Here is a 27,203-nt window from a genome sequence, read left to right on the forward strand (position 1 = left end):
TTCCGTCTGCGTGGTGGCGTCGGCAGTGTGTTCTCCGGTCTGAGTGGCTACGGACTGAGTAGCTGGTGGCCGTTGTTTCCTTGTCCGTGGATCGGAACGTTCTATCGTGAACTCTATGGGTATCAGAGTCCACGGTAATAATGCCTGTCCTGGTGCGACTCCCTGGTCTCGTGACTGCGGTCCTGTCGGTACCTCGGCTATTCCCTTGGAAGGTGGCTGCAGAGGGGGTTCCCTCGGAGTTGGTTGCAGCCGCTGAGGAGGTTCGTCGTGACGTCTCCTCTTCCGTGGTCTTGGCACCGTAGTGCCGTTTATATCTTTTGAGGGCCAAAAATATATTTGGCGCGCCTCAAAGGCAATTTTCGAGGGCCAAGGTGAGTTGGCACACCTCGTAAAAATGCCGGGTTACCTTGTCTGTGATCTGAGGCCCACTATATGTAAGCTCACTCAGATCCGAGGACGTACTGATTATCGTTTTTCGATGCTCATATATAGGCAGCTCGTGGCTTTTTACTTACGAGTTAGTTTTAGCCGGTCGTAGCCCTCTAGCGGTGAATATTGGAACTTATGCTTTCTCTCCGTCTAGTGACGGTATCTCTGTTTCTATTTGTGGTTGGCTATTTAGCCGCCACAATATATATACTTATGTATTTATTTATATTAATATATATTTATTTATATATAAAAATAGTTTAATAGAAAAGTGGTGAGTAAAAATTATTAAAAATGGAAATGAATATGTCCGCGACTTTGCCCGCGACTTTGCCCGCGACTTCCACCGCGACCTCCTCGACGACCGCGACCTCCTCTTCTTCCTCTGTTCCATCGTGGTGCTGTAATAGAACAAAACAAATTTAATAATTTATTTTCGGGGATAAAATAATTAAAATTAATAAAATATATATAAAATAAAATATAAAATAAATAAAATAACTTACGTAGCACTGGTATGTACTCCTGTCCCCTCTGCTGCCACTGCCATTGTTGTTGTTGCTGTTGCTGCTGTTGCTGCCAATTTTTTATCTCTAAAAAAAAATTAAAATATTAAATTTATACTTATTATACTTATTTTGAGAGCGAATATAATTTTTATAATTTTTACCTTTTATAATATGTGGCGGAAGATATGAACAATCAAGAGTCGTGTCTCTTGATTGTTCATATGATGATGATGCTGGTAGCGGCGGCGGCTGCGACTGTGGCTGCAACGCTGACAGCGGTGGCCCCGGTGGCAACGATGACGGCGGTGGCCCCGGTGGCAATGATGACGGCGGTGGCCCCGGTTGCAACGATGACGGCGGTGGTCCCGGTGACAATGGTGGCGGTGGCCCCGGTGGTAACGGTGGCAGTGGCGGTGGCCCCGGTTGCAACGATGACGGCGGTGGTCCCGGTGGCAATGGTAGCGGTGGCCCCGGTGGTAACGGTGGCAGTGGCGGTGGCCCCGGCAACGTGTCACAAGATGGGTTCAGTATTACTTTTAATGCTCGAAATTCTTCCTTCAATGCAGCGAGTTCAGCAATAGTCGCTGCATTGAAGGAAGAATTTTCTTTCTCTGCTTCATTCATTTCTGTAAAAAAAAAATATTTTATACTTTCTATTATTTTGTTACATTACATAATATAATTTTGTCTTGTACTTACTTTTTTTCGCTCCCTGCGACTGTGTCTTTGCGACGCCATTTTAGATACGCCTCTTATGGTTTCCATTATTATCCATTTCCATTATAGGCTTAGGCTGTATTCCGAAATTCACTGCCAGTACTGAAAATCTACAGTTTATGTAACGTATATTGTAGATTTTCAGTACTGGCAGCGAATTTCGGAACATAGCCTTAGTTTACAAGATGCAAATTTTAGGCCGCTAGTGCTATTGGTGGTGAGGTTAATGTCCTCCTTGGAACTTCCGAGCAGCGACAAAAAACATGGAGGACATTAACCTCACCACCAATAGCACTAGCGGCCTAAAATTTGCATCTTGTAAACTAAGGCTATGTTCCGAAATTCGCTGCCAGTACTGAAAATCTACAATATACGTTACATAAACTGTAGATTTTCAGTACTGGCAGTGAATTTCGGAATACAGCCTAAGCCTATAATGGAAATGGATAATAATGGAAACCATAAGAGGCGTATCTAAAATGGCGTCGCAAAGACACAGTCGCAGGGAGCGAAAAAAAAGTAAGTACAAGACAAAATTATATTATGTAATGTAACAAAATAATAGAAAGTATAAAATATTTTTTTTTTACAGAAATGAATGAAGCAGAGAAAGAAAATTCTTCCTTCAATGCAGCGACTATTGCTGAACTCGCTGCATTGAAGGAAGAATTTCGAGCATTAAAAGTAATACTGAACCCATCTTGTGACACGTTGCCGGGGCCACCGCCACTGCCACCGTTACCACCGGGGCCACCGCTACCATTGCCACCGGGACCACCGCCGTCATCGTTGCAACCGGGGCCACCGCCACTGCCACCGTTACCACCGGGGCCACCGCCACCATTGTCACCGGGACCACCGCCGTCATCGTTGCAACCGGGGCCACCGCCGTCATCATTGCCACCGGGGCCACCGCCGTCATCGTTGCCACCGGGGCCACCGCTGTCAGCGTTGCAGCCACAGTCGCAGCCGCCGCCGCTACCAGCATCATCATCATATGAACAATCAAGAGACACGACTCTTGATTGTTCATATCTTCCGCCACATATTATAAAAGGTAAAAATTATAAAAATTATATTCGCTCTCAAAATAAGTATAATAAGTATAAATTTAATATTTTAATTTTTTTTTAGAGATAAAAAATTGGCAGCAACAGCAGCAACAGCAACAACAACAATGGCAGTGGCAGCAGAGGGGACAGGAGTACATACCAGTGCTACGTAAGTTATTTTATTTATTTTATATTTTATTTTATATATATTTTATTAATTTTAATTATTTTATCCCCGAAAATAAATTATTAAATTTGTTTTGTTCTATTACAGCACCACGATGGAACAGAGGAAGAGGAGGAGGTCGCGGTCGTCGAGGAGGTCGCGGTGGAAGTCGCGGGCAAAGTCGCGGGCAAAGTCGCGGACATATTCATTTCCATTTTTAATAATTTTTACTCACCACTTTTCTATTAAACTATTTTTATATATAAATAAATATATATTAATATAAATAAATACATAAGTATATATATATATATATGTATAAATATAAATATATATAAATAAATATTACTTATATATATTACTTACCACTTTTTGTCTTCTTATTTATATGACAATTTCACAGGATATAGATATTCATGTAATATATTATTATTGTTGTCAACCATAGCATTAACTACAGAAGGCGACTTATGCTATATTTTTTTTTTATTAAAATTGACTGTAAATTATAAAAAATAAAATATTGTTGAAACTAATTTAGGATACTCAGAACAGAAATATTAAACTTTGAGCTATTTAATTTTATTTATTTTAGACAAATCATACACTAAAGTTTCTAAACAATTGTCACATAAGGCATAATAATAATTGATATGATTGTATAAATTTCAATTTTACCATACATTTTTGTGAAAAAAGTACATGTTTCGAGACTTTAGTGTATGATTTGTCTAAAATAAATAAAATTAAATAGCTCAAAGTTTAATATTTCTGTTCTGAGTATCCTAAATTAGTTTCAACGATATTTATAATTTTCAGTCAATTTTACGTTAACTACAGAAGGCGACATGCTATATTTTTTTTTTTTTATATACAAAATTGACTATAAATTATAAAATATTGTTGAAACTAATTTAGGATACTCAGAACAAAATTATTAAACTTTGAGCTATCTAATTTTATTTATTTTAGACAAATCATACACTAAAGTCTCTAAACAACAATTGTCACATAAGGCATAGTGTTTCTACTTTAGGCTCTTCTTCCTTCGATTCCAAAGAAAAAGGTGGTATTCTACAAAATCAAATGAATATCCGTCTTCTCTTTCCATCCTAAATGTTCCCCTAGAGTTAAAAAATAAATAAATTAAAAAAATAACGCTTATATATTGATAAGAATTAGATAATCACCACATATAACCACTAGGAGCTTGCAAACTCACATGACTACTATATTGAAAATCCATGTAAATGGTACCATGTAAATGGTAATATATATATTATATATATATTTCTGCCATGCTCGGAAGATCTCTTATGTTACAAAACATGATTCCTTGTCTGGATGATAGGTCAAAAATTTATCGAACAATTCGTGTTGCAATGCTGCTTTCTCATTTGTAGTATATGGCAACAATACATCTTCATGAGCAATAATCTAATCCTGGAATAGCGTACAAACTGCGACTGCTCTCATGATTGCCTAAAAAACCGCTTCTGTTTGAGCACGCTAAATATATATCATATACATATAAAGCAAGATAAAAATTATAATTTTTTGTTTCTTACTATAAAAGGACAATCTCGTTGATAAAATCACACCTCGATTCGAAAAAAAATAACAGCCACTGATGATGACACTGATGACACTGTTCTGGCAAAACCAGCAAGGGCAGAGATATACTTGTGACAGCGCTTAGACAGACATAAATAAATATTATATTAGTTTTACAGTCGTGAAATATTCACATAATAACATAACATTACATACCTGCTTACATATACCTGCTTACTTACTTGCAGATTCTACCATGTACACAAAGTGTACACACTTTCTGTTCTGTCTGTCCACTAACCACAGAATACTGAGAGTGTTGTCAACATGTCTTGCTACACTTCTGCACTTTAAGATCGAAAAAAATTTTTTTATGAAGAATACTATTATTTTTGATATACACTACCTTTATTCGTCTCCACAACACGTTATATATACATTCTACGACCGATATTAATTATATCAACGTTAATTAATATCATCAAAGCTGCGAGCTGACAGGTCTGAGCGCCGCCATATTAGAAATCTGAGTTGAGTGCGTTCTGATTGGTTGCGTGCTGACGACGCTGACCAATAAGACATGCGTGACATTTTACGCGATATTTTAGCGTGACATCCGAGAAAAATGATGATTTTTTAGATTTCTCGACTTTGGATTATTATAACTTTTTTTCTACAACACCTACAGTAAAAACAAGCATACTTTTCTTATGTAATTTGGGTATGCGCTATCGATTGAGCCTATTATCAACTCAATTGGCCCAGCCGTTATTGAGATCCGATAATCTCGGCTCATCTGAACCTTCCGTCTCGTGTAAAGATACACGGTCGGTCTTGCGCTACGCGTGAACTTGGCGCGAGACACTACCGTGTCTCTTGATGATGTAGCATTTCGGAAGTTAATCTTTTACTATAACACGGTTCTCTGTCTAGTATGTCAATTTTGTCCCATTTGAAGTCATGATTGAAATCCTTTCTGTGGCAAGAAATTACTGAGGGGGAACCTGATTTTTTATTGATATCCGTTCTGTGTTCTTTTATTCTAGTCCGTAATTGTCTTTTTGTCTGTCTTACGTACGTGGCGTCACAGTCTTGACAAGAAATCTTATAAACAATATCACACTGGTTTATCCTGTCTAAAGAGTCCTTTCCAGTTTTTATGATTTTGTTTAATTTGTTGTTGCATGAAAAGGCCAACATACAGTCATTTATTTTTGAAAATTGAAAAAATTGTTCAGATAAATTTTTAACATATGGGATCGTAAAAATTTTCCTTTTTTTATTATTATTATCGTTGTTCTTATCGTCATTTTTGTTAAAATTTTTGTGTATGTGAAAATTAATTCTGTTTCTAATATTTGAGAAAATAAAATGTAGTGGATAACTATTGTTTAACAGAATTGTTATTATGTTTTCAAAATTTTTTTGTTGAAAACGTGGATGTGAGAGCTATAGGGCCCTATCGACCATGCCAAAAATGACATCTTTTTTATGAGATAAAGGATAGTGTGAGTGGAAATTTAAGTATTTTTCCGTGTTTTGGAGTAGAATAAAGATTCTGTTAAATTTCTTAGAGGCTCTTCTTTGGTTAAAGATTCCTTCCTTTTTTTACCAGTATTGCTGACGTTAATTCGTTAACCGCAAGTTGTTGTACCGTAATAATTTATAATCAGTTAGTTAACTTTGTTGAATGTAATACTATTTTATTATAACAAATTAACTGTGTGAGAACGTACAGATAAAACTATATATAATAGTTTGTATGAGAAGCATTCAACCGTTTCCGTTGAAGTCTCAGAGCGTTTTAACAAATCGCCTCCCACTTCCTAGAAGTGAGATATCGCTCGCAGATTTAATTTGGAATCGATGCTCGCGATGGCACCACTTGTTGGGAACATCAACGTCACGATTAGACGCGTTAAAATCTAGCATGATGTTAGGAGTATGTTCCAAACATACCGCTCGCCTCGTACATGAATGTACGACGATTTTTGACAGTAAGCTTAATACTAAAGGATACAGTAAGTGCTTGTAATATGACGCAATTAACTAATGAGATGAATGACGAGTGCTATATGCAGGCACAAGAAATGAAAAAAAAACTATGAAAAAAGATTACTACTTGATAAAGAGAATAAAACAATGGAAATATATCTAACCATAATTATGGTAACTTAATAGCATGTTAACTAAATGGCGTTGAATAAATGTTATACAATCAATCATTGGAATGGTTACCGCCCGCCGTGGTAGTGTCAATTTGTTTTTTCAAGTGAAATTGTATCCACTGGGAGACGGCACAGCTTTATTATCGGACGCTCTTGTAAATTCCGTTTATAGTTTTAATTTTGACAACGCGTACTTGTCTGCTGTCATCTGGGTACGTGGACATTACTCTTCCGAGTTCCCATTTTGAGGGTGGCAATAAATCATTACATATTAATACAATTTCATTAGGCTTTAAATTAACCTGAGTGTATTGTCATTTATGGCGTTGTTGCAGTGAGTGTAAATAGTCCTTGGACCAAATGCGCCAAAATTGTTCGTACATACGCTGTACACGTTGCCAACGATTTAATCGCGTTTCCTTCAGATCTAGCAGCGATTTCTCCGGTATGGTTACCAACGGTCCGCCGACTAGAAAATGTCCAGGAGTTAAGGACGTAAGGTCACTAGGATCATCAGAGAGTGGTGCGATAGGACGGGAATTTAAGCATGCCTCGATTTGCGTTAATAATGTGACAAATTCTTCAATTGAGAGCGTATGTGTCCCAACGACTCTTCTTAAATGATGTTTTACTGATTTGACACCAGCTTCCCATATTCCTCCAAAGTGAGGAGCGGAAGGTGGTATAAATTTCCATTCGATTCGATCGTTGGCGAGATATGCAGTTAGATCAGGGTTGCGAGATAGATTTTTAAATGTGTGAGATAGTTCGCGCTCAGCGCCGTGAAAGTTTGTTCCGTTATCACTCAATAGTGTTGAGGGGATACCGCGGCGTGCTGTAAAGCGGCGGAAGGCTGCTATGAAGCCTTCCGAGGAGTAATTGTGAACCAGTTCTAAATGTATGGCTCGCGTTGCTAAACATATGAACACCGCGATGTATGCTTTGAATGGTTTCTGACCTCGCCCGACTTTTGTTAATATTTGAATTGGTCCTGCGTAGTCGACCCCAGAATGTTGAAATGGTCTACTCGGATTGACTCGATTGCTTGGCAAATCGCTCATTATTTGCGAAGTAACTACCGCGCGTTGACGTGTGCATGGAATGCATCGATGTATGTATGTGACCCTTGACTAGGTTGCGTGCATTTAATATCCAAAACTTTTGTCTGAGAACACGTAAGGTTAGTTGCGGTCCTCCATGCAGAGTTTGTTTATGAATTTGATCCACAATGAGTTCGGACAATCGATGACGTGGTAGTATTATTGGGTGTTTTTCATCGTATGTTAAGGATGCGTGATTTAAACGACCGCCTACCCGTAAGATACCTTTATTGTCAATAAATGGATTCAAATTTCTTAACTTACTGCTTTTGGATAGACAATTATTGTGTTTAATAGCTCGTATTTCTGGATCAAAATATCGCCCTTGAATGTGTGATATCCAAAAGTTATGAGCCTGATCTATGACAACAGCTAATGAGATTGGTAACTCATTTTTTCTACAGTTATTTCTTTTAATACGTGATTTATTTGCAAAGATTATGCAGTACGCTGTGATTTTGAGTAGTTTCGGCCATGAAGATATGTTATGGATTACTTCCCATTCTATTTACTTTGGTTGAGCTATAAGTGTTGTGGTTGTTTTTTGTTCAATGCTTGTATCTGCTATTAAGCAGGTTGGCTGTTCAGGCCACGAAGTTGTATGTGAACGGAGCCAGGACGGTCCTGCCCACCAAAGAGAATGCTCTTTTAACTGAGCTACAGATATACCTCTTGATGCACAGTCTGCTGGATTATTAGCGGAGTTAATGTACCTCCATTTTGTGGTAGGCTTGTTTGGATTTCAGAAACTCTGTTAGTGATAAACGTTTTCCAGCTTGAAGGATGTTGCTTAATCCATGCGAGTGTAATCATGGAGTCCGACCAACAGTATACCGGTGTCTCTGGACTTTTCAAAATACGTTGCACAAAGGCAATGATTCGTGTTAATAGTACGGCACATAATTCTAATCTCGGAATGCTTATAGTCTTTATAGGAGCTACCTTTAATTTACTTATTATTAGTGTAGTGTGAAAATAATCAAGCGAAGATAAAATGCGAATATATACGACCGCTGCGTAAGCTCTGGTGGATGCGTCAGCGAATCCGTGCAATTCGACTCCTAAGTCTGAGCCTGACTGCCTTGTCCAGCGTGGTATAGTGATGTGTCTGAGCTCAAAAAGACTGTGGTAATAGGAGTTCCACCAGTCTCGTAAATCGCCTGGAAGTGTGCTATTCCAATCTACTCGTCGGATCCACAATTCTTGCATAAAGATTTTTGCAGATATCACAATCGGGGTAATCCAGCCGAGTGGATCGAAAAAACGTGCAATCGTAGACAATACGCAACGTTTAGTGCTTCCAGGTGAAGTTGGCAATGAATTGTTGAAATTGAAGCTATCGGATGTAGGGTTCCATGCAACGCCTAAAACTTTGGTAATGAAACTTTCTGAAAATGTAACGTTATTTAAGTCCAGTCAATCAACTGTGGGTATGTCTCGTAATAGTTCCTCATAGTTTGAGGTCCCTTTTCGTAGGTGAAAACCTCCACTTTGCAGCAATGAGTTTAACTGTTTGCGTGTTTCTTCAATGGTGGATACATCGTCGCCACCGAGTAGAATGTCGTCTACGTATGTGGAATCGCGCAAGATGGGAGTAGCTAACGGATATTGTGCTCCTTCGTCTGCGCATAGCTGCTGTAATACTAGCATAGCGAGAAATAGAGCTGAAGCCGTAGGTGATGGTCAATAATCGATAGTGCTCAACTGGTTGATCAGGGTTAGGCCGCCATATAATACGCTGATAGTTAGTGTCATCTGGATGGATCATGATTTGTCTGTACATTTTTGCTATATCGGCAACCAAGACCAACCGATACATTCTCCACCGTAAGATAATGGACGGTAAGTCCGTTTGAAGCTTAGGGCCTGTCAAGAGACAGTCGTTTAATGATACGCCATTGGAGCTTGCACTTGAAGCGTTGAAGACAATGCGTACAGGAGATGTAGAGCTCTCCTTTACAACAGAATGATGAGGCAAATAGTAGTTTGGCTTTATTGCTATCTCTGATAAGGTTAGCGGAGCCATATGCCCGAGCGATTCATACTCGTGTAGAAATTTTTGATATTCTTCGGATAATTTGACATTATGCGATAAGCGATGCTTCAAGCGGTCCAATGATTTGGACGCTAAGTAGTATGATTCACCAAGATCCTTTTTACAAGATTGCTTGAAAGGTAGACGAACAACATAACGTCCACTGGCTAAGCGTGTATATGTGGAAACAAAGTGCTGTTCACATATCTTATCGTCATTTGATAAAACTGAGGGGAGTACTAGTTCTTCAACTTCCCAAAAGCTTCGTAGCAAACTATCTACAGAAGGGGTGATGCTACATTGTAAACTGGTAGTTACTTTAGAATTCATATTATCATCTTTGATACATGAGCCGAATAGGATTCATCTAAAAATGGTGCGTTGAGCAACAGGCGCGTCCTTTGTTCCCTTGCGTAATCCGTTCAATAGAATCAAGCCGTAAATATCAGCACCGATTAATACGTCGATACGTTCGCGACTAGATGGATTTGAATCAGCTAAGTGCAAATCTTGCAAGTGAGCATAATCGTTTTTATTAATAAAATTAGTTGGATGGTACGAGGTTAGATTGGGTAGGATAAGAGCAGTGACGACGACATTTCCTTCTTGACTACTGCACGATTTCAAGGTTAATTTTGTATTGTATTGGACTACACCGCTAGGCTGTCCACCTAAGCCAGATACTTGAATATGAGTTTTTTGTCGTTTGACTTTTAGTGCCTGAGCAGCTCTCTCCGTAATAAACGTTGCTTCGGAGCCGGTGTCTATTAAGGCTCTTAAGCATAATTTGCGACCGGCATTTGTACAAACTAAAATTCGTGCAGTAGCCATTAGGACTGACCTTTTCCGTAGACTGACCGTTTGATCAACCAATACCTTGAGAGACACACTAGATTCAGAAATGGATTCACTCACCGAACTCTCAGCTGTAGAGTTATTGGTTTTATTTGTCGACTCATCTACTTTGTTGGTATTGTAACCTGCGTCATCATGTAACAGCGTGTGATGTTTTCGTTGGCAACGTTTACAGCGATTGTGCGATGGACACTTAGCAGGGAAATGTCCTTTATGTAAACAATTAAAGCAAACTTGATATTGTTTAGCAAGCGCCTTTCGTTTATCTGTGGATAACGATTTGAAATTAGTGCACTGGTGCAAGGCGTGAGACTCGTGACATGATGGGCATTTAGCAGTAGTTACAGCCGAGGTTAGTGCCTTTGTGGTACCAGAACGGCTTTGCTTGTTTAGTGATATGTCTTGCATATCATTGGCAGCTTCTAAGGCAACGATTCTCGAAATTAAGAAGTCGCTTAAGTTAGCGAATGTTGGAGGTTCAAATGTACTACCTAAATTAATCTCCCAATCTCTTCGTGTACGTAAATCAAGCTTACGGGCCGTTATGGTTACCATAAAGTCATTGATAGTCGATCGCTCCATGTTACATAATACCGCGAATGAATCATTAATCGTATCATGAACGCGTCTAAGTTCTGTTACTGAATCGGATTTCATTGGTGCGACATCCAGAATGATATTGACGTAGGATGCGACAATTGCACGCAAATTTTCATACCGTCTTTTCAATGCTGTCCACGCGACCTCGTAATTTGCATCAGTAATTGTGATATTTTTTATAACTAATTGTGCCTGTCCCGTGAGACTCGACTTTAAATAATGTAAGCGTTGTACATTTGATAAGCTTTCATTACTCGCGACCAGAGACTCGAATAGATCGCGAAAGCTTGACCATTCGGTGTATACTCCGGAAAATTTGGGCAATTCTATTCGTGGGAGAGGTATCGAAAGGGTATTACACTCGCTTTGCCCGGAATTATTAATAGCAGCAGTAGAGGTGGCCACAGGTTTTACTAGTTTTTCCAAGACTTCGCTGAAGAGATCCGAGGCCTCGTAGACGGGATTTTGCCCAAAGCTTATGGTTTACCAAAGATTCACAAAATGGGTTATCCACTCAGATTAATAATTTCTTTCATTAACAGTCCTTTATACAATTTAGCTAAATACATACACGAATTACTTTACAATAGTATAAACAAACCAGACAGCCACATAAAAAACAGTTTCAGTTTAGTTAAAAAATTAAACGGAAAACTTATTAATCCAGATATTTGCATCGCCTCTTTAGATGTGGTATCTTTATTTACTAACGTACCTATTGAAAATACAGGTGATAGCATTGAGAAACGGTGGAATCATATAAGAGGTCATACTTCCATACCACTTAATGAATTGGTTATGGGTATCACTCTAGTCTTAAATTCTACGTTCTTTAGTTTTAACAATAAAATTTACAAACAGATTTTTGGTACACCAATGGGCTCTCCCTTATCCCCCATCATAGCGGACATTATTTTACAAGACCTGGAATGTTTAGACATGGAACGTTTACCATGCACACCTTCGTTTTATTATAGATATGTTGACGACATCCTTATTGCAGTCCCATATAATTTACTAAATGAAACCACTACGATCTTCAATTCCATACATCCAAGGTTGCAATTCACACTGGAAGTTAACAATAATAATCAGATAAATTTTCTCAATGTTTTAATTATAAATGACAACTCAAAGATTATATTGGACATTTTTCACAAACAGACATACTCGGGAAAATACTTAAATTTCCACTCACACCATCCTTTATCTCATAAAAAAGATGTCATTTTTGGCATGGTCGATAGGGCCCTATAGCTCTCACATCCACGTTTTCAACAAAAAAATTTTGAAAACATAATAACAATTCTGTTAAACAATAGTTATCCACTACATTTTATTTTCTCAAATATTAGAAACAGAATTAATTTTCACATACACAAAAATTTTAACAAAAATGACGATAAGAACAACGATAATAATAATAAAAAAAGGAAAATTTTTACGATCCCATATGTTAAAAATTTATCTGAACAATTTTTTCAATTTTCAAAAATAAATGACTGTATGTTGGCCTTTTCATGCAACAACAAATTAAACAAAATCATAAAAACTGGAAAGGACTCTTTAGACAGGATAAACCAGTGTGATATTGTTTATAAGATTTCTTGTCAAGACTGTGACGCCACGTACGTAGGACAGACAAAAAGACAATTACGGACTAGAATAAAAGAACACAGAACGGATATCAATAAAAAATCAGGTTTCCCCTCAGTAATTTCTTGCCACAGAAAGGATTTCAATCATGACTTCAAATGGGACAAAGTTGACATACTAGACAGAGAACCGTGTTATAGTAAAAGATTAACTTCCGAAATGCTACATCATATGAAAAGACAGAGTACAGGACTGAATAAACAGGAGGACACGGAATTATTACCTGACACATATCTTCCAATCCTTAAGAAATTTCCCACCCTTTAAAATTTTTCCATAAGCTATCCCCTCTCCTCTTTCTTTCCTACATTTTGCCAGTCAAGCCTGGCTCACTGCCGTCGACGCATGTCTTATTTTATTTATTTGATACATATGTCTAACGGATCTCCTAAGGTATTTTTTTTTAAACTAATTTATTTTTCGATTTAGTTTTGTTTTTTCTTTTAATTTTTAACCTTAATTTTAATCTAATTTTTTTATTTTTATTTATTTTTTTTTTTACATTTTCTTAACTGACAAGGAAAGGGACCCAAGTGTCCCCCTCCGATTTTGACGAGCTTTAAATATGTTGTAAAGTAGTTTAAAATAAGAGACACGTATTTTTTTTTATGTGCTTTCTCGCACGTTTAGGGTTGAAACAACCCCTACAAGCTAAAACGGTTTTTTTGGTTTGGACTGAATATCGTCAAAACTGTAAGAGGTATCAAAAAATGCTTCGAATAAAAGTTGCATGGTCTTTTATGAGCTTTATAACCGCGTAGGTCGATTTTTAAAAAATTTTATATTTTTTAATTTCCCCTCCCCCCTTTTTATTATTTTTACAAATTTCAAAATTTTTGTTATGACAAAAGTTGTAGCATTTTTTACGCTGAATACAACCATATATGATTTTATTATGTTTCGAAATCACATCTTTCAGAAATGAGCTGTCAATGTCGCACTATATGCGTCGCGCTGCGATATATACATATATATGCATAACGCATCGTTTGTGCCGCTTGTGTAATCGATGTTTGTCGCGCATGTGTAATTGATAAGACGAATAAAATTAGAAATAAAGATTAACATGTTATGAAATATTCGGAAAAATGTTCTGATCAAAGAACAAAGTTCACTAAAGTTGTTGCCAAGGCATCCCCTCTATTTTACACTTTTATAGTCGCATTTCGAGTGTATTTATAGCGCAGCGCGTTGTCATATCCTGGCAGTGCATATTACGCTTTAAAGTTGTGCGCTTGTTAGTGATTACAGAAAAACAATATATAAAACAGCATCAAAAAAAGAACAGCAAATTCACTATAAAGTAAGTATTATTTTTTTGTACACAAATAAGGAGAAATATTTAATTGTTACCATATATTTTTCAGAATGGTTCAATTAAATCCATTTAACGTAATAATGTTAGTATACGTAACTTTTTCGACCCTTAATCTATCAACAAGTCCGATAACATCTGAAGAACGAGAAATGGCACATAAAATAGAATCTATGCTGAAAGAAATGCGCGATGAGAGATACGAAATGGAAGTAGAAGAATCTTTAGATTATGAAAACGATAACGATATTCCAACAGCAGAGCAATTCGAACTAGGAGATGAAGAGGAAGAAGGTGAGCTATTGGACGCAAATCCTAAAGTTATATGTACTACAGATGAACGTATTCCGTATGAATATAAAAAAAATGCAGTCGAATTTTGGAAAAGCAGTACAACAAGGCCAAGAACATTAGAAGGAGTAAAACGAAGATTTCGGAAAGTATATTCATTACGTCAATTACGACGATGGGAAATTCAAGTGAATCAAGGTGGCAGTAGATTCGAAAAATTAAAACAAATTTCGGAATATACATTAAATAATTTTCATACAGCTCTTGAAAATAGAATTATTGTTCACGACGCTGATTTAGCTCGATGGGCTATTCGGGCACAAGAAAATTTAAATGTACCAGGATTTACAGCTTCATCGCGATGGATACGAAAATTTAAAATAATACATAATATTGTATCTCGTAAAATAACAAAATTTATAAGAAAAACATTTATAATGTCTAACGTCGATTTTGAAGAAAAATGTAACACATTTATTGAAAACGTTAAATATCAAATAATAGAATATGGAGTTGAAAATATTTACAACAGTGATCAAAGCGGATTCCAATTAGAACTTCATGCCGGTCGTACATTGGCATATAAAGGAACAAAAAAGATTGAATCTGCAGTACAATCCGTATCGGCAACTACGCATAGCTATACTATACAACCTACTGTTTCAGCCGATGGTAGATTATTATCGCCTCTTTTTATTGTACTGAAAGAAGTTAGTGGAACATTTGGTCCCAGAGTGCAAGAAACAATGTTTAAGGCACCTAATATTTTTGTTACGTCTTTGAAATCCGGAAAATTAACAGCGCATCATTTTAAAATTTGGTTGCAAGACGTATTTTTTCCAAATGTAGGTCCAAAATCTGTTTTACTACTAGATTCGTGGACTGGTCATTGTCCAAATATTATTCAAGAATCTAAACCAGAATCTACAGAAGATATTATTTTGTTGACTATACCAGCTGGAACAACAGGAAAAATACAACCATTGGATGTATATGGTTTTCGTTTGTGGAAGAATTTCATTAGACACTTTTCTGATACTGTAATACTTTTAGGTCTGGAAGTCAATCTGCATGCAAGAAACACCATTTTAAAACTACAGTCATTGACTCATAATCAATTTTCATCGCCAAGATTCAGAAATTTATTGAAATACGCATGGTATAAAAGCGGGTACGTAATAAATAAGCCCAAAGAATTCGAAACACCAGTGGAATTTTGTTTCCATAAACAGTCAAAACCAACATGCGATATTTGTGGCGCACCTGCAATAATTACTTGCGCATGGTGCAAAAAGTCACTTCGTATAAATCACTTTTTTCACGAACATCACCTTTGTGATACGTTTGTTCCATAAATTCATCTGTTTTTAATATATGTTAATATATGTATTATATTCAATATATGTAGTATGTTATTGTTGAAGGTAAAGTTGTAATTGTTTCGACATATATTATTATAAAAGAAATAAAATAATAAACAAACAAATGTTTCTAGTATTGATTAATAGAAAAACCTAAAATTAATTGGAATTTTTTGCATTACCATTAAAAAACATAATAAATAAAAAAACACAATAAATTGCATTTTAATTGTAAGATTTTTATTTATTTATTTCTCTTTCGATATAATCCACTCTTAAAAAAGGCATGAAAGATCGATACTCGAATGTATCAAAAGTATTGTTGACGCTTATCCGCGACGCTGATTGGTTATCTCGATTATTCTGACAGTTTGATAGTTTGAGAGCAAAGATTATTTTGACGGTTATTTAAAATTTTAAAAATTTTATTAAAATATTTAGATTTTATAATTATTAAATTATTATAATAAGTGTACGGGCGCAGCGCGCGCTTGTATTGTTCTAGTATAACTATAAAAGTGTAATATAGAGGAGATGCCTTGGCAACAACTTTAGTGAACTTTGTTCTTTGATCAGAACATTTTTCCGAATATTTCATAACATGTTAATCTTTATTTCTAATTTTATTCGTCTTATCAATTACACATGCGCGACAAACATCGATTACACAAGCGGCACAAACGATGCGTTATGCATATATATGCATATATCGCAGCGCGACGCATATAGTGCGACATTGACAGCTCATTTCTGAAAGATGCGATTTCGAAACATAATAAAATCATATATGGTTGTATTCAGCATAAAAAATGCTACAACTTTTGTCATAACAAAAATTTTGAAATTTGTAAAAATAATAAAAAGGGGTAGGAGTAAATTAAAAAATATAAAATTTTTTAAAAATCGACCTACGCGGATATAAAGCTCATAAAAGACCATGCAACTTTTATTCGAAAGATTTTTTGATACCTCTTACAGTTTTGACGATATTTAGTCAAAATCAAAAAAACCGTTTTAGCTTGTAGGGGTTGTTTCAACCCTAAACGTGCGAGAAAGCACTTGAGTCCCTTTCCTTGTGAGTCAATTTTCTTTTTAAAAATTTTTTAGTAATCTCCGACCTATTTCTTTTTCTATTTGCAAGTTAGATGATCCTTGGCTTCACATAAGTTTAATTATGAAAAAATGTACTATCCATGTCAAAATAAAAGGTATTTATACATAGTTAATTTTCTAAAATCTGTTGTTCGTTAATTTCGTGATTGGAGAACGTTCTTAACTCGTTTTGTTCGTTTTCACATTAACAAGATGCGTTACCTAAATTATTCTGACTATCTTGTCAACGTTTTCCGACTAACGACGACATATTAATTTGTTACACTGAAGATGGCCACGTCTTTTAGGCCGAAACGTCTGTTTTTGTAATTATTTTATAATAAAAGGAAAATTTGAGCAATTATAACTAGCTCCTGCTCTATCAGCTTGTTGTTTTCAAGAATATTATTTTAATAAGAAAAAGAGCTATATATTTATGCTGTTGTATTTTTAATTTCTTTCTATTTTACATTTTGTTAAAGTTTATGTTGAAAATATTTCGTCTAAATATTATTCGGAAGGAAGTCGTGAGCGTACAGATAGAAATTATTGATATTTTTTTTTATATATCCCCAAAGTTTAATATAAAAAACTCAATAAAAGAAATAAAAATATGCCCGAAAAAAGGAAAGTGTGGCTTTAACACATATTGATATCATTAAAAAAAGTGTTATACATTTAAAAAACAAACGCCGATTTGTTTTAGATTTCTGGTTTTGATAGAGTAATTGTATGTATCGATGATTCGTACATCAACATTCGTACTCTTGCTCATAAATCGCGGACGACATACGCAAACAGACATCATACGATAAGCATAGTTTTGCAAGCAGTATGCGACGACAGAAAAAGATTTCTTGATGTTTTCAGAAGTTCCTGGAAAACTTCATGACAGTCGAACTTTCAAATTATCATTTTTAAAACAGAATATAGAGGAGATTTGCGAAAATGGAAGTTTACATTTATTAGGTGACAGTGCCTATCCTATAAGAGAATTTCTCATGACACCTTACAAGAATTTCGGAAATTTAACATCGTCACACATAAAATTTAACGAAAAATTGTCAGCAACTAGAGTTAAAATCGAAAATGCATTCGGATTGTTAAAAGGTAGATTTCGGCAACTAATGTTATTGGATTTTCACACTGTTTATAAAATGAGTCGTTTCATTATAGCGTGTTGCGTATTACATAACATGTGTATTGATTCGAACGATTTATTTCGATGTGATAACGTGTTAAACGAAGAACAGTTTAATGAGCCAGTAGAACTTGAAGATAATGAAATTATATCAAGGCAACAGGGTGAAAGAAAGCGCGATGAAATCCACAACCGAATGAATAGATGACTGCAAATGAATATTGTTATTTTATGTTTATAAATAAAAATATATTTATAAATAACGTCATGTTTATAAAAAAAATACACTGCACTTACTATTCACGCATGTGATGTTTTATTTATCTTAATGTACCGGAGAGATAGCATCGCAAATAAAAATTAATTCTCAAAAATTTAATAACATTTTTTTTCAAGGTACAGAAGTCTTAAACATACATTTGGAACACTTCTTAAACTCTTAATTCTATAGAATCTTTAAAAGTCTATCCAGACAAATTTGCATAGTATACGATTATGTAAATTTGTCTGGATAGGTTCTAACACCTACAAACAATTTGATTGCAACGAGGATTTCAACTCTTATTTATATACTTATAATCAGGTAACATACAATTTGCTGTGTTGACTAGCATTAAGAGTAGTTAAAGAACAATTTGCAACCAAAACTTAATTATGCTGGAAAATTAAAACTTAACTTCTTAAATTTCTTAACTATTTAAGTTCTTAAATTCTAAATCACTTTTTTTATTGCAACTAAACAAAAATTACAGCTTTCTGCAAAATGTATATATTACTGAAAAGAATTTAAAGAACACCTAATTTTTCATATTATTTTAAAAGCCATGTAACGCGATAAAAAATAATAAAACAGTGAAATTAAAAATCAACATCTACTCTAATTTCGTCTTTTTTACATTTATTTATAGTCATTTGTCATCAAATGTATGACTAACAACTATAATATACTTATAACTATAAATATGAAAAGTTAGGCTTAAAATCTAAATCTTTAATCTTAAATCTTTTCTTTTCTTACTATACTAATCTTTGTCAATATACTTATAACTTAAAATATGAAAAATTAGGCATAAAATCTAAATTTTTAATTTTTTTCTTAATATTAAATCTTAAATCTTTTCTTTTCATGCATCCAAAGGACCAACTTGTTTTTCTACAAATTTCATTAAGAGTTCCATTTTTTCTTTGTGCCTTCTTTCTTTACCTTCTTCTTTTTTGGTGTAAGCTTCTTTCAAAATATTATTAATGGATGTTTCCTCTTTTTTCTTCCTTTTTATCTTTGATTGCTTCTCAACATTGTCATTTATATTTTCTAGCAAGAAATTATCAGGAGTCTTTTTGTTAAGAATTGTACGTTTTGTACCCATCAGTACCTGTAACATAAATATAAAATGCAGAATAGAGGACATGTATTTCGCAAGAAAGTAAGAAAAATATGAATGAAATGACTTTTAGATTATTGGGCAGTGAAAGACGAATTAAAAGTTCATAAAAATAAATTATTAAATATGTATATATCAATAACAGTGAGTTTGTATAGTGAATATACATATATATAGTATATACACTTATGACATCACAAATCCTTTAATAAATTCATTTAGAATTAATTACTTTCCTTATAATTAATTATTTTTCAGTACAATACAGAATTCTATGATTGCCTGTTATTTGCATCAACTAATCAAATGATTTCAAATGAATTCTATTCAAATATATTTAAAATTATGTGAAACACAAAATAAAACATTACAAAATGTAACTGGTAAAACTAACTAAAAACATTATATAATGATATCTGTTTACAGGATTCTTTTACTTGATATACAAATATGTAATGTTTTAGCATTCACAAAAGAATAAAAAAAAATTTCTTGTGTTTTAAGTATTTTATATCTTCAACTTAAAACATTACCTCTGATAGGATACTATCATCCTTAGCCACTACATCTGATAATTCCGCTACATAAGGTACAGTTATACGATTTCGACCCGTTGAATTATTATTATTAACAGCGTCTCTCTTACGTCGCATTATAGTTTTATAACGATTTTGGCATTGCGACCAACTTCGAGTAATATCCAACTCTTCTTTCAAATCTTCCGATATGCGTTGGAACATATTTTTCACTGTCCTAAAGGTCTTGCGAGAGCCGACGGATGTCATGTAGTCGTTGTATTTTGATAGCAAGAATTTTGTTTCGGGTTCACCCCATTCAACGACCGATCTTACTGTTATAACATACATTATTTATAGTGTAGTTAGTGTGTGTGTTCAATTCCTTATAAAGTAACTAATAGCATTAACAATACCTATTCTTTATCTTACCAGACTATTTCGTCAGAGTTTGTAGTTTTGATGTTATTATTTTTATGATTCGACTCGTCGCTGTCTACGATGTCGTCATCGAACGATTGAGAATGTTCCTTTTTCATGTGATTAAATATTTGGACCATTGTTTCCCACATATCGCAGAAACCACATTGCGGGATATCGGAATCATTATTATCTGAAAGCAATGATTATTTATAGATATTTCTGTACAACTCTAGAATTTTAGGTTAGGAAAATAAATCTCTAAATACTGAATGCGTATTAAATTTTATATATTAATATAAGTATTAATGTTTTTATTACGTATATTTATATACTCACTATTCGAAGACGAAGATGAAGCCATCGCGATAAATTTTACAATTTTATATTTTACTTGTATCATGCACGTTGTATGCCGATTCGCGTCTCATGACTCTTTGTGTTCGACTGAAAAGATATACACTGCCGTGGTGGTAGTCGAAATATCGAGTGCAACACTGCATGGGTGTACTGTTACGTGCCGCAACTTATAGTTTCTTATATTACTCTTTGTTACGAAAGCGACAGTCGTGCACGACCTATGCGTCCACACATAAAAAATATATATATATATACACATATGATGAATCTACAAAATATACTACACATGTATATCGGTCCTTCTAATGTTAGCGCAAAGGGATGCCGCTGAGTTAAAGAGGCTTTCGGCATAGATCAGGGCTCGATAGAAATCTTCGATAAGTAGCTAACGTAATGTTTTTTGGTGTTATTTGTTTCGCCGCGATATCCTTTAAGATTTAACCGCACCAATGAGATCATTTTATGCCATGGTGGGGATTGATGTTGACGACGGAAAAATCTCCTCTTGAGCTCAATAACTCAGTGGCCTCTGTAGCGAATAGACGATAGATTTATTGTAAGCGAGAATTCAGTGACCGATAGACAAGCGTATATTAAAGGCATACGACTCAGGAATAATACCCTAGGCGTTGTCGTGTGCAGTAATTTCGGTAGCCGACTCAGGGAGAGCCCCCCAGGCGTTGTCGAGCTGCGCGATAATTCATATAATAAAACGTACTTCGATGAACATATAGTGAGATTGAATAAACTTTTACGAATACGAAACTTAAAAAGTGAGTGTATATTATTTGCATCGAAACCTCACAACATTTTGGTGCCTCCTGTGAGGTCTGGACCTCCACGCAGAAAGAGATCAAGTATTTTGGCAAAATTGGATAACGAGGCATACCAGCGCATCTACAGTACACAACGGTGAGTCGTTCGTATCCTATCTTAACAACAAACCATGGCCGAAAGAAGCAAACTGCTTATTCAAAAACGAACATCCTTAAAATCCCAAATCACTAACTTGAGTAATCTTCTTGACAAAAATAAAATTAGTGGTGCCGCATTGAAATTACGGGGCGCGCGTTTAACTGAATTATATCAGGCCTACGAAGAATATAATGACGAGCTCATACTGTTAGAACCTAATGAAACGCACGGAGATGAATTTGCGATTATTCAAGAACGTTTCTATGCTCTCGCGGGTAAAATCGAAGACGTTTCGAACATATCAGATAATACGAGCACTAGCGCGAGTACGTCGAGTGGTGAAACGCGATCTAATAGCAACAGAACGGTGACATCCGTGAAAACTAGGCGTATTAAATTACCCGAAGCGTCATTACCGACATTCGACGGTCGTTTTGAAGGTTGGCTATCGTTTAAAAATGCGTTTTATAATATGATAGGCTCTCAAGCAGATTTATCAGACATTGATAAATTGCATTATTTAAAATCGGCCTTAGTCGGGGATGCGGCTAATAAGGTGAAGATTTTTGCCGTCGACGGAATAAGCTATTCTAGGGCGTGGGAATTGCTCGAAAAATCATACGAAGTAAAACGTATTTTGATAACGCGGCATCTTTCATTGATACTAAATTTACCTACGTTAGAAAAGGAAACCACGGGTGGCTTGACGAAACTCGCGGACGACGCGCAACAACACGTCGCATCGTTGAATGCGCTAGGAGTAACAATTGGACCCGAAATGGTTGTACATCTCTTAGAGAGTAGATTGCCGAAAACAACGTTAGAGAAGTGGGAGGCGAGCCTTGAAAGGGATGAATTTCCGAGTCTCGAGCAGATGTACGAATTCTTATATAAAACAGCGGTATGTGCGTCGAGACGTGATAGGGCAAAGATGTTAGACGCAGAAAAATACAAGAGCGAGCCTCCCATCAAAAGAAAACGTTATCAGATAGAGAACAAGGCATTTGTTTTGAATACTGGACGCAACTGCGTGATATGTAAGGCAAAGCGACATCCGCTTTATTTATGCGACAAATTCAAACAATTAGCAATACCTAAACGTATCGAAACAATACGGAATGCAAAACTTTGCTATAATTGTCTGCGTTCACATCGGGATCGCCCTTGCAAATTCTCAGGTTGTACCATATGTCAAAAACGGCACAACACGCTTCTTCACCTTGAAGGATACGCGAATAAATCTGATGCAAAGACCGATACCGTACAATCCGCATGACTAAACGTATCGAGCGCAGGCGAAATGATAAGCCTCGCTTCAGTATCACATAAAACGACAACTCAATTATTAACCAGTGCTATGGTATATATCCATGACATTAAAGGGAAAGGGATACGATGCCGTGCGTTGTTAGACACATGTGCGACCGCTAATTTTATAACCGAGCGCGTCGTGAGACACTTAGGAATACCTGTGAACGCATGTTCGACAACGGTCGGCGCAATCGCTGGCATAAGCACAGTTACAAAGGGCATAATACGCATTACGATACAGTCTACGCTCGATGGTTTTAGCAAGGATCTTACGTGTCTGATTATTCCGGCAATCACGGAATTGGTTCCATCCGACATTTTTCCGCGAGATTCAATTAACATATCTCCAAATATTAGATTAGCCGATCCCGAATTTCATTTGCCACGTTCCGTCGAATTACTAATCGGTTCTGGGGCAACGCTATCGTTGTTCTCCATAGGACAAATCAATTTATCTCGAGACGGATATGAATTATATTTACAAAAAACGCGATTAGGTTGGGTAGTCGCGGGGGGAGCGACTACTGCTCGGTCGAAAGGCGATGCATGTCATTTGACAAAGTTAGAATCTCGGTTAGATAAATTTTGGACGATTGAAGAAATTGAGACGAACAAACCTAATATGGAAAAAGAAAATAAATGTGAGACGCATTTTATAAAAAACGTATCTCGGAATGTAGATGGGCGTTATATGGTTCGTTTGCCGTTTCGTGAGGCAAGCACGCGTCTCGGTGAATCACGCACCATTGCACTTAAACGTTACTCGGCGTTGGAACGAAAATTTGAGACGAATGCTTCATTGAAAGACGAATACACACGCGCGATTGAGGAATATATAAAATTGAATTATATTTCCGTGGTTGAGGATCCTTCTAATGATGGATATTATTTACCTCATCATGCCGTGATTAAGAATTCGAGTAACACCACCAAAATACGAATTGTTTTTGACGCGTCTGCGAGAACTAGCACCGGTGTGTCGTTGAACGATGTATTGATGGTTGGCCCGTTAATACAAGACAAATTATTCTCTCACCTGATTCGATTACGCATATATAGATACGTTATGACCGCGGATGTCGAAAAAATGTATTTGCAGGTATTGCTGCATGAGGAAGATCGACGATTCCAGCGAATCTTATGGCGAAACAACGATAGGATTAAAACGTATCAATTTAATACGCTCACCTTTGGTGTTTCATCCTCATCGTTTCTCGCGATTAGAACATTGCAAAAATTAGCTGACGATGAAGGACACACATACCCTAGAGCAGCCGAAATTCTTAAAAAACACTTATACGTAGATGACCTATTGACTGGTGCCGATGAAATCGTTGACGCCCGAAAAATTAGGGACGAAATAACTTCATTACTAGCACGCGGCGGATTTAAAATCAGACAGTGGGCTTCTAACGACGAGCGCCTCGTGAAGGATCTCGCGGATAACGCGCTTCACGCGAAGTTTACGTTCGGCGAAGATCGCTCTTTAAAAACGCTCGGCGTGAGCTGGTGCGCGCGAGATGATAAGATATGCTATTTTATTAGGCCGATCAAGATTGCGAAAAAATTGACAAAAAGAAGTATACTGTCCGAAATTGCTAAAATATTCGACCCGCTGGGCTTATTAGGCCCTATCATATTATACGCTAAAAAACTCATGCAGGATGTGTGGAAATGTCAATTAGATTGGGATGAATCCGTACCACAGAACATATATTCGGATTGGTTAGCATTTGTTAGACAATTCGAATTAATAAATAAGATTTCCGTTGAACGCAGATTGCTAATGGATGATTATTGCAATGTACAAATACACGGGTTTTGTGATGCTAGTAATGTCGCGTACGGCGCCTGTATATATGTACGCTCAACTGGAAGAAATAACCAAACAATCGTTAGACTATTATGCGCCAAATCTCGTGTCGCGCCATTGAAAACTATCACTATACCGCGGCTTGAGCTTTGCGGTGCGTTGCTATTGGCACGATTATACCAAGAGGCAAATAACACGCTGGGACTCATCCCATCCAAAACAGTATTTTGGTGTGACTCTACTGTGGTTTTGCATTGGTTAAACACTTCGCCACATCGACTAAATTCTTTCGTAGCTAATCGCGTCGCGGAGATTCAGGGACTAACGAATAAAGGAGAATGGCGGCACATCAAATCGGAAGACAATCCTGCCGACGCGATATCGAGGGGACAGTTGCCATACGCGTTCTCGCAAAATCAGACATGGTTTTCCGGGCCTATATGGTTACTTGAGAATGAAAATGAATGGCCGAACGAATTTTTACAAACGGATGAGATACTCGAGTTAAAAAAGAACGCTTGTTTAAAAACGACTCATTGCGAATTAGAAATATTAGAGAAATATTCTTCATACTCAAAATTATTAAGGGTTATTGCTTATTGCTTAAGATTTCTACCTAACGATAGACGCGTTGGGCAGTTATGCGCGAAGGAAATTGATGAAGCGGAAATCCGAGTATTAAAAATCATTCAGTCTATTCGATTCCACTCTGAGCTCAAGGAATTAAAGGAAACAAATTCTACAAAGAGGAGCGTGATTGCTAATTTGAATCCGTTTTTAGATGATCGCGGTTTGATTCGAGTTGGAGGGCGGCTCCAAAAATCGAATTTGACATTCGCTGGAAAGCATCCAATATTGCTTCCAAGCCAACATTATCTAATCGACCATCTCATACGAGAGACACATGAGACTCATCATCATGCCGGCATTCAAACTACCTTATATATTATTCGGCAAAAATATTGGTTGATTAACGGTCGTAGTCAGGTACGTAAAATCGTACGCAAATGCATGCGATGTTTTCGATTTGACGCTAAGGCCATCGAATATAAAATGGGTGATCTTCCAAAGGTCCGCGTATGCGAAGCAATACCTTTCAGTAATACCGGGATTGATTTTTGTGGTCCATTCTGCATTAAAGAAAAAAAGTATCGAAATCGAGCTCGGGTCAAAGTATATATATGCGTCTTCGTATGCATGTCCATAAAGGCGATACATCTCGAAATCGTCAGCGACTTAACAACGGAAGGATTTCTCGCGGCATTACGGCGATTCGTAGCGAGACGAGGATTACCGCAACATATCTATTCGGATAACGGAACTAATTTCGTGGGCGCGAATAACCAGCTTAGAGAATTATACGTTTTGCTCAATTCTCAAGAACATAAAGAACATGTAGACAAATTCGCGAGTAACCATCGGATAACATGGCATTTTATACCGCCAATGGCTCCGCATTTCGGGGGATTGTGGGAATCAAGCGTGAAAATTTTTAAGCATCACTTTAAACGAGTTGTGGGTGATTCATTGTTCACCTTCGAGGAATTGAACACTTTCGTTATTGAAATAGAAGGAATATTGAACTCCCGACCAATCACTTCCCTTTCCTCTGATCCGAACGACTTGCTGGTTCTGTCACCAGCCCACTACTTAATTGGTAAACCGCTAACGACCCTTCCGGAGGGTGACTTGTCACATGTTCCAGCCAATCGCTTGTCCACCTGGCAACACATAAGCAAGGTGCGGCAGGACTTCTGGTCACGTTGGAGGCTTGAATACTTGAATGAACTCCAAGTACGCAGCAAATGGGCAAAAGAAGGATCGAAAATCGATATCGGAACAGTTGTTCTTTTGAAAGAAAGGAATCTGCCATGCACTCAATGGGCAATGGGCCGAATCACGAGCGTGCATCCAGGTGATGATGGAATCATACGAGCCGTGACCGTCAAAACTGCGTCTGGACAAGTGAAGAGAGCGGTCAATCAATTATGTCCGTTGCCGACCGAACAGTGATTATGCGTTAGCCTTTATATTACGATGTATTACTTTATACAGCAATTTGAGATCTATTGTATGAGCATCATTCACAATTACATAGATTGTAAAACATAAGATACAATGTCTATTCGGACCGACTCAGGGATAAATCCCCCAGGCGTTGTCGTGTCATATGCGAGCCGACTCAGGAAAACATTCCCAAGGCGTTGTCGTGCATTATTTTATAAAACCATCCTCTTTGATCTACCCATACGTAAATGATTAAAAATGTATAATATAAAATGACATACGAATTAAACGAGTACACGGGTTGATCGATTCCTCTCAACGGGGGGAGGATGTTACGAAAGCGACAGTCGTGCACGACCTATGCGTTCACACATAAAAAATATATATATATATACACATATGATGAATCTACAAAATATACTACACATGTATATCGGTC

The 27,203-nt window shown here is 36.5% G+C and overlaps 4 protein-coding genes, 2 long non-coding RNA genes and 1 pseudogene across 6 annotated transcripts; 4 read left to right on the forward strand and 3 right to left on the reverse strand.

Annotated features, from left to right (window-relative positions):
* The window catches only part of LOC137001608 (putative nuclease HARBI1), a 57,422-nt pseudogene extending 39,077 nt beyond the window's left edge, over positions 1–18,345 (forward strand).
* Positions 648–1,652, reverse strand: LOC137001610 (homeobox protein ESX1-like). The gene is made up of 4 exons (XM_067360720.1): positions 1,638–1,652; positions 1,100–1,564; positions 936–1,022; positions 648–830 (listed from the first exon to the last, which is right to left on the reverse strand). Exons 2-4 carry the CDS (start codon positions 1,560–1,562, stop codon positions 718–720), a joined length of 663 nt encoding a protein of 220 aa, XP_067216821.1. The 5' UTR covers positions 1,563–1,564; positions 1,638–1,652; the 3' UTR covers positions 648–717.
* On the forward strand, positions 2,104–3,234 carry LOC137001609 (WW domain-binding protein 11-like). Its single transcript, XM_067360719.1, has 4 exons — positions 2,104–2,174; positions 2,248–2,712; positions 2,790–2,876; positions 2,982–3,234. The coding sequence occupies exons 1-4, from the start codon at positions 2,108–2,110 to the stop codon at positions 3,092–3,094; spliced, it is 732 nt and encodes a 243-aa protein (XP_067216820.1). The 5' UTR covers positions 2,104–2,107; the 3' UTR covers positions 3,095–3,234.
* LOC137001612 (uncharacterized) lies at positions 3,440–4,751 on the reverse strand. Its single transcript, XR_010891572.1, has 4 exons — positions 4,644–4,751; positions 4,442–4,567; positions 4,096–4,355; positions 3,440–3,997 (listed from the first exon to the last, which is right to left on the reverse strand). It is a non-coding gene; the product is annotated as an uncharacterized lncRNA (long non-coding RNA).
* LOC105677132 (uncharacterized) lies at positions 13,230–15,931 on the forward strand. The gene is made up of 2 exons (XM_067360717.1): positions 13,230–14,144; positions 14,209–15,931. The coding sequence occupies exon 2, from the start codon at positions 14,210–14,212 to the stop codon at positions 15,800–15,802; it is 1,593 nt and encodes a 530-aa protein (XP_067216818.1). The 5' UTR covers positions 13,230–14,144; position 14,209; the 3' UTR covers positions 15,803–15,931.
* Positions 18,346–19,237: 892 nt separating the features above from the next.
* On the reverse strand, positions 19,238–24,878 carry LOC137001613 (uncharacterized). The gene is made up of 4 exons (XR_010891576.1): positions 20,698–24,878; positions 20,371–20,551; positions 19,957–20,273; positions 19,238–19,414 (listed from the first exon to the last, which is right to left on the reverse strand). It is a non-coding gene; the product is annotated as an uncharacterized lncRNA (long non-coding RNA).
* Positions 24,879–25,954: 1,076 nt separating this feature from the next.
* LOC137001675 (uncharacterized) lies at positions 25,955–26,770 on the forward strand. The gene has a single exon (XM_067360780.1). It carries the CDS (start codon positions 25,955–25,957, stop codon positions 26,768–26,770), a length of 816 nt encoding a protein of 271 aa, XP_067216881.1.
* The last annotated feature ends 433 nt before the right edge of the window (positions 26,771–27,203 follow it).

The sequence above is a fragment of the Linepithema humile genome, chromosome 8 (genome assembly GCF_040581485.1).
Source record: "Linepithema humile isolate Giens D197 chromosome 8, Lhum_UNIL_v1.0, whole genome shotgun sequence".
Taxonomy (NCBI): domain Eukaryota; kingdom Metazoa; phylum Arthropoda; class Insecta; order Hymenoptera; family Formicidae; genus Linepithema; species Linepithema humile.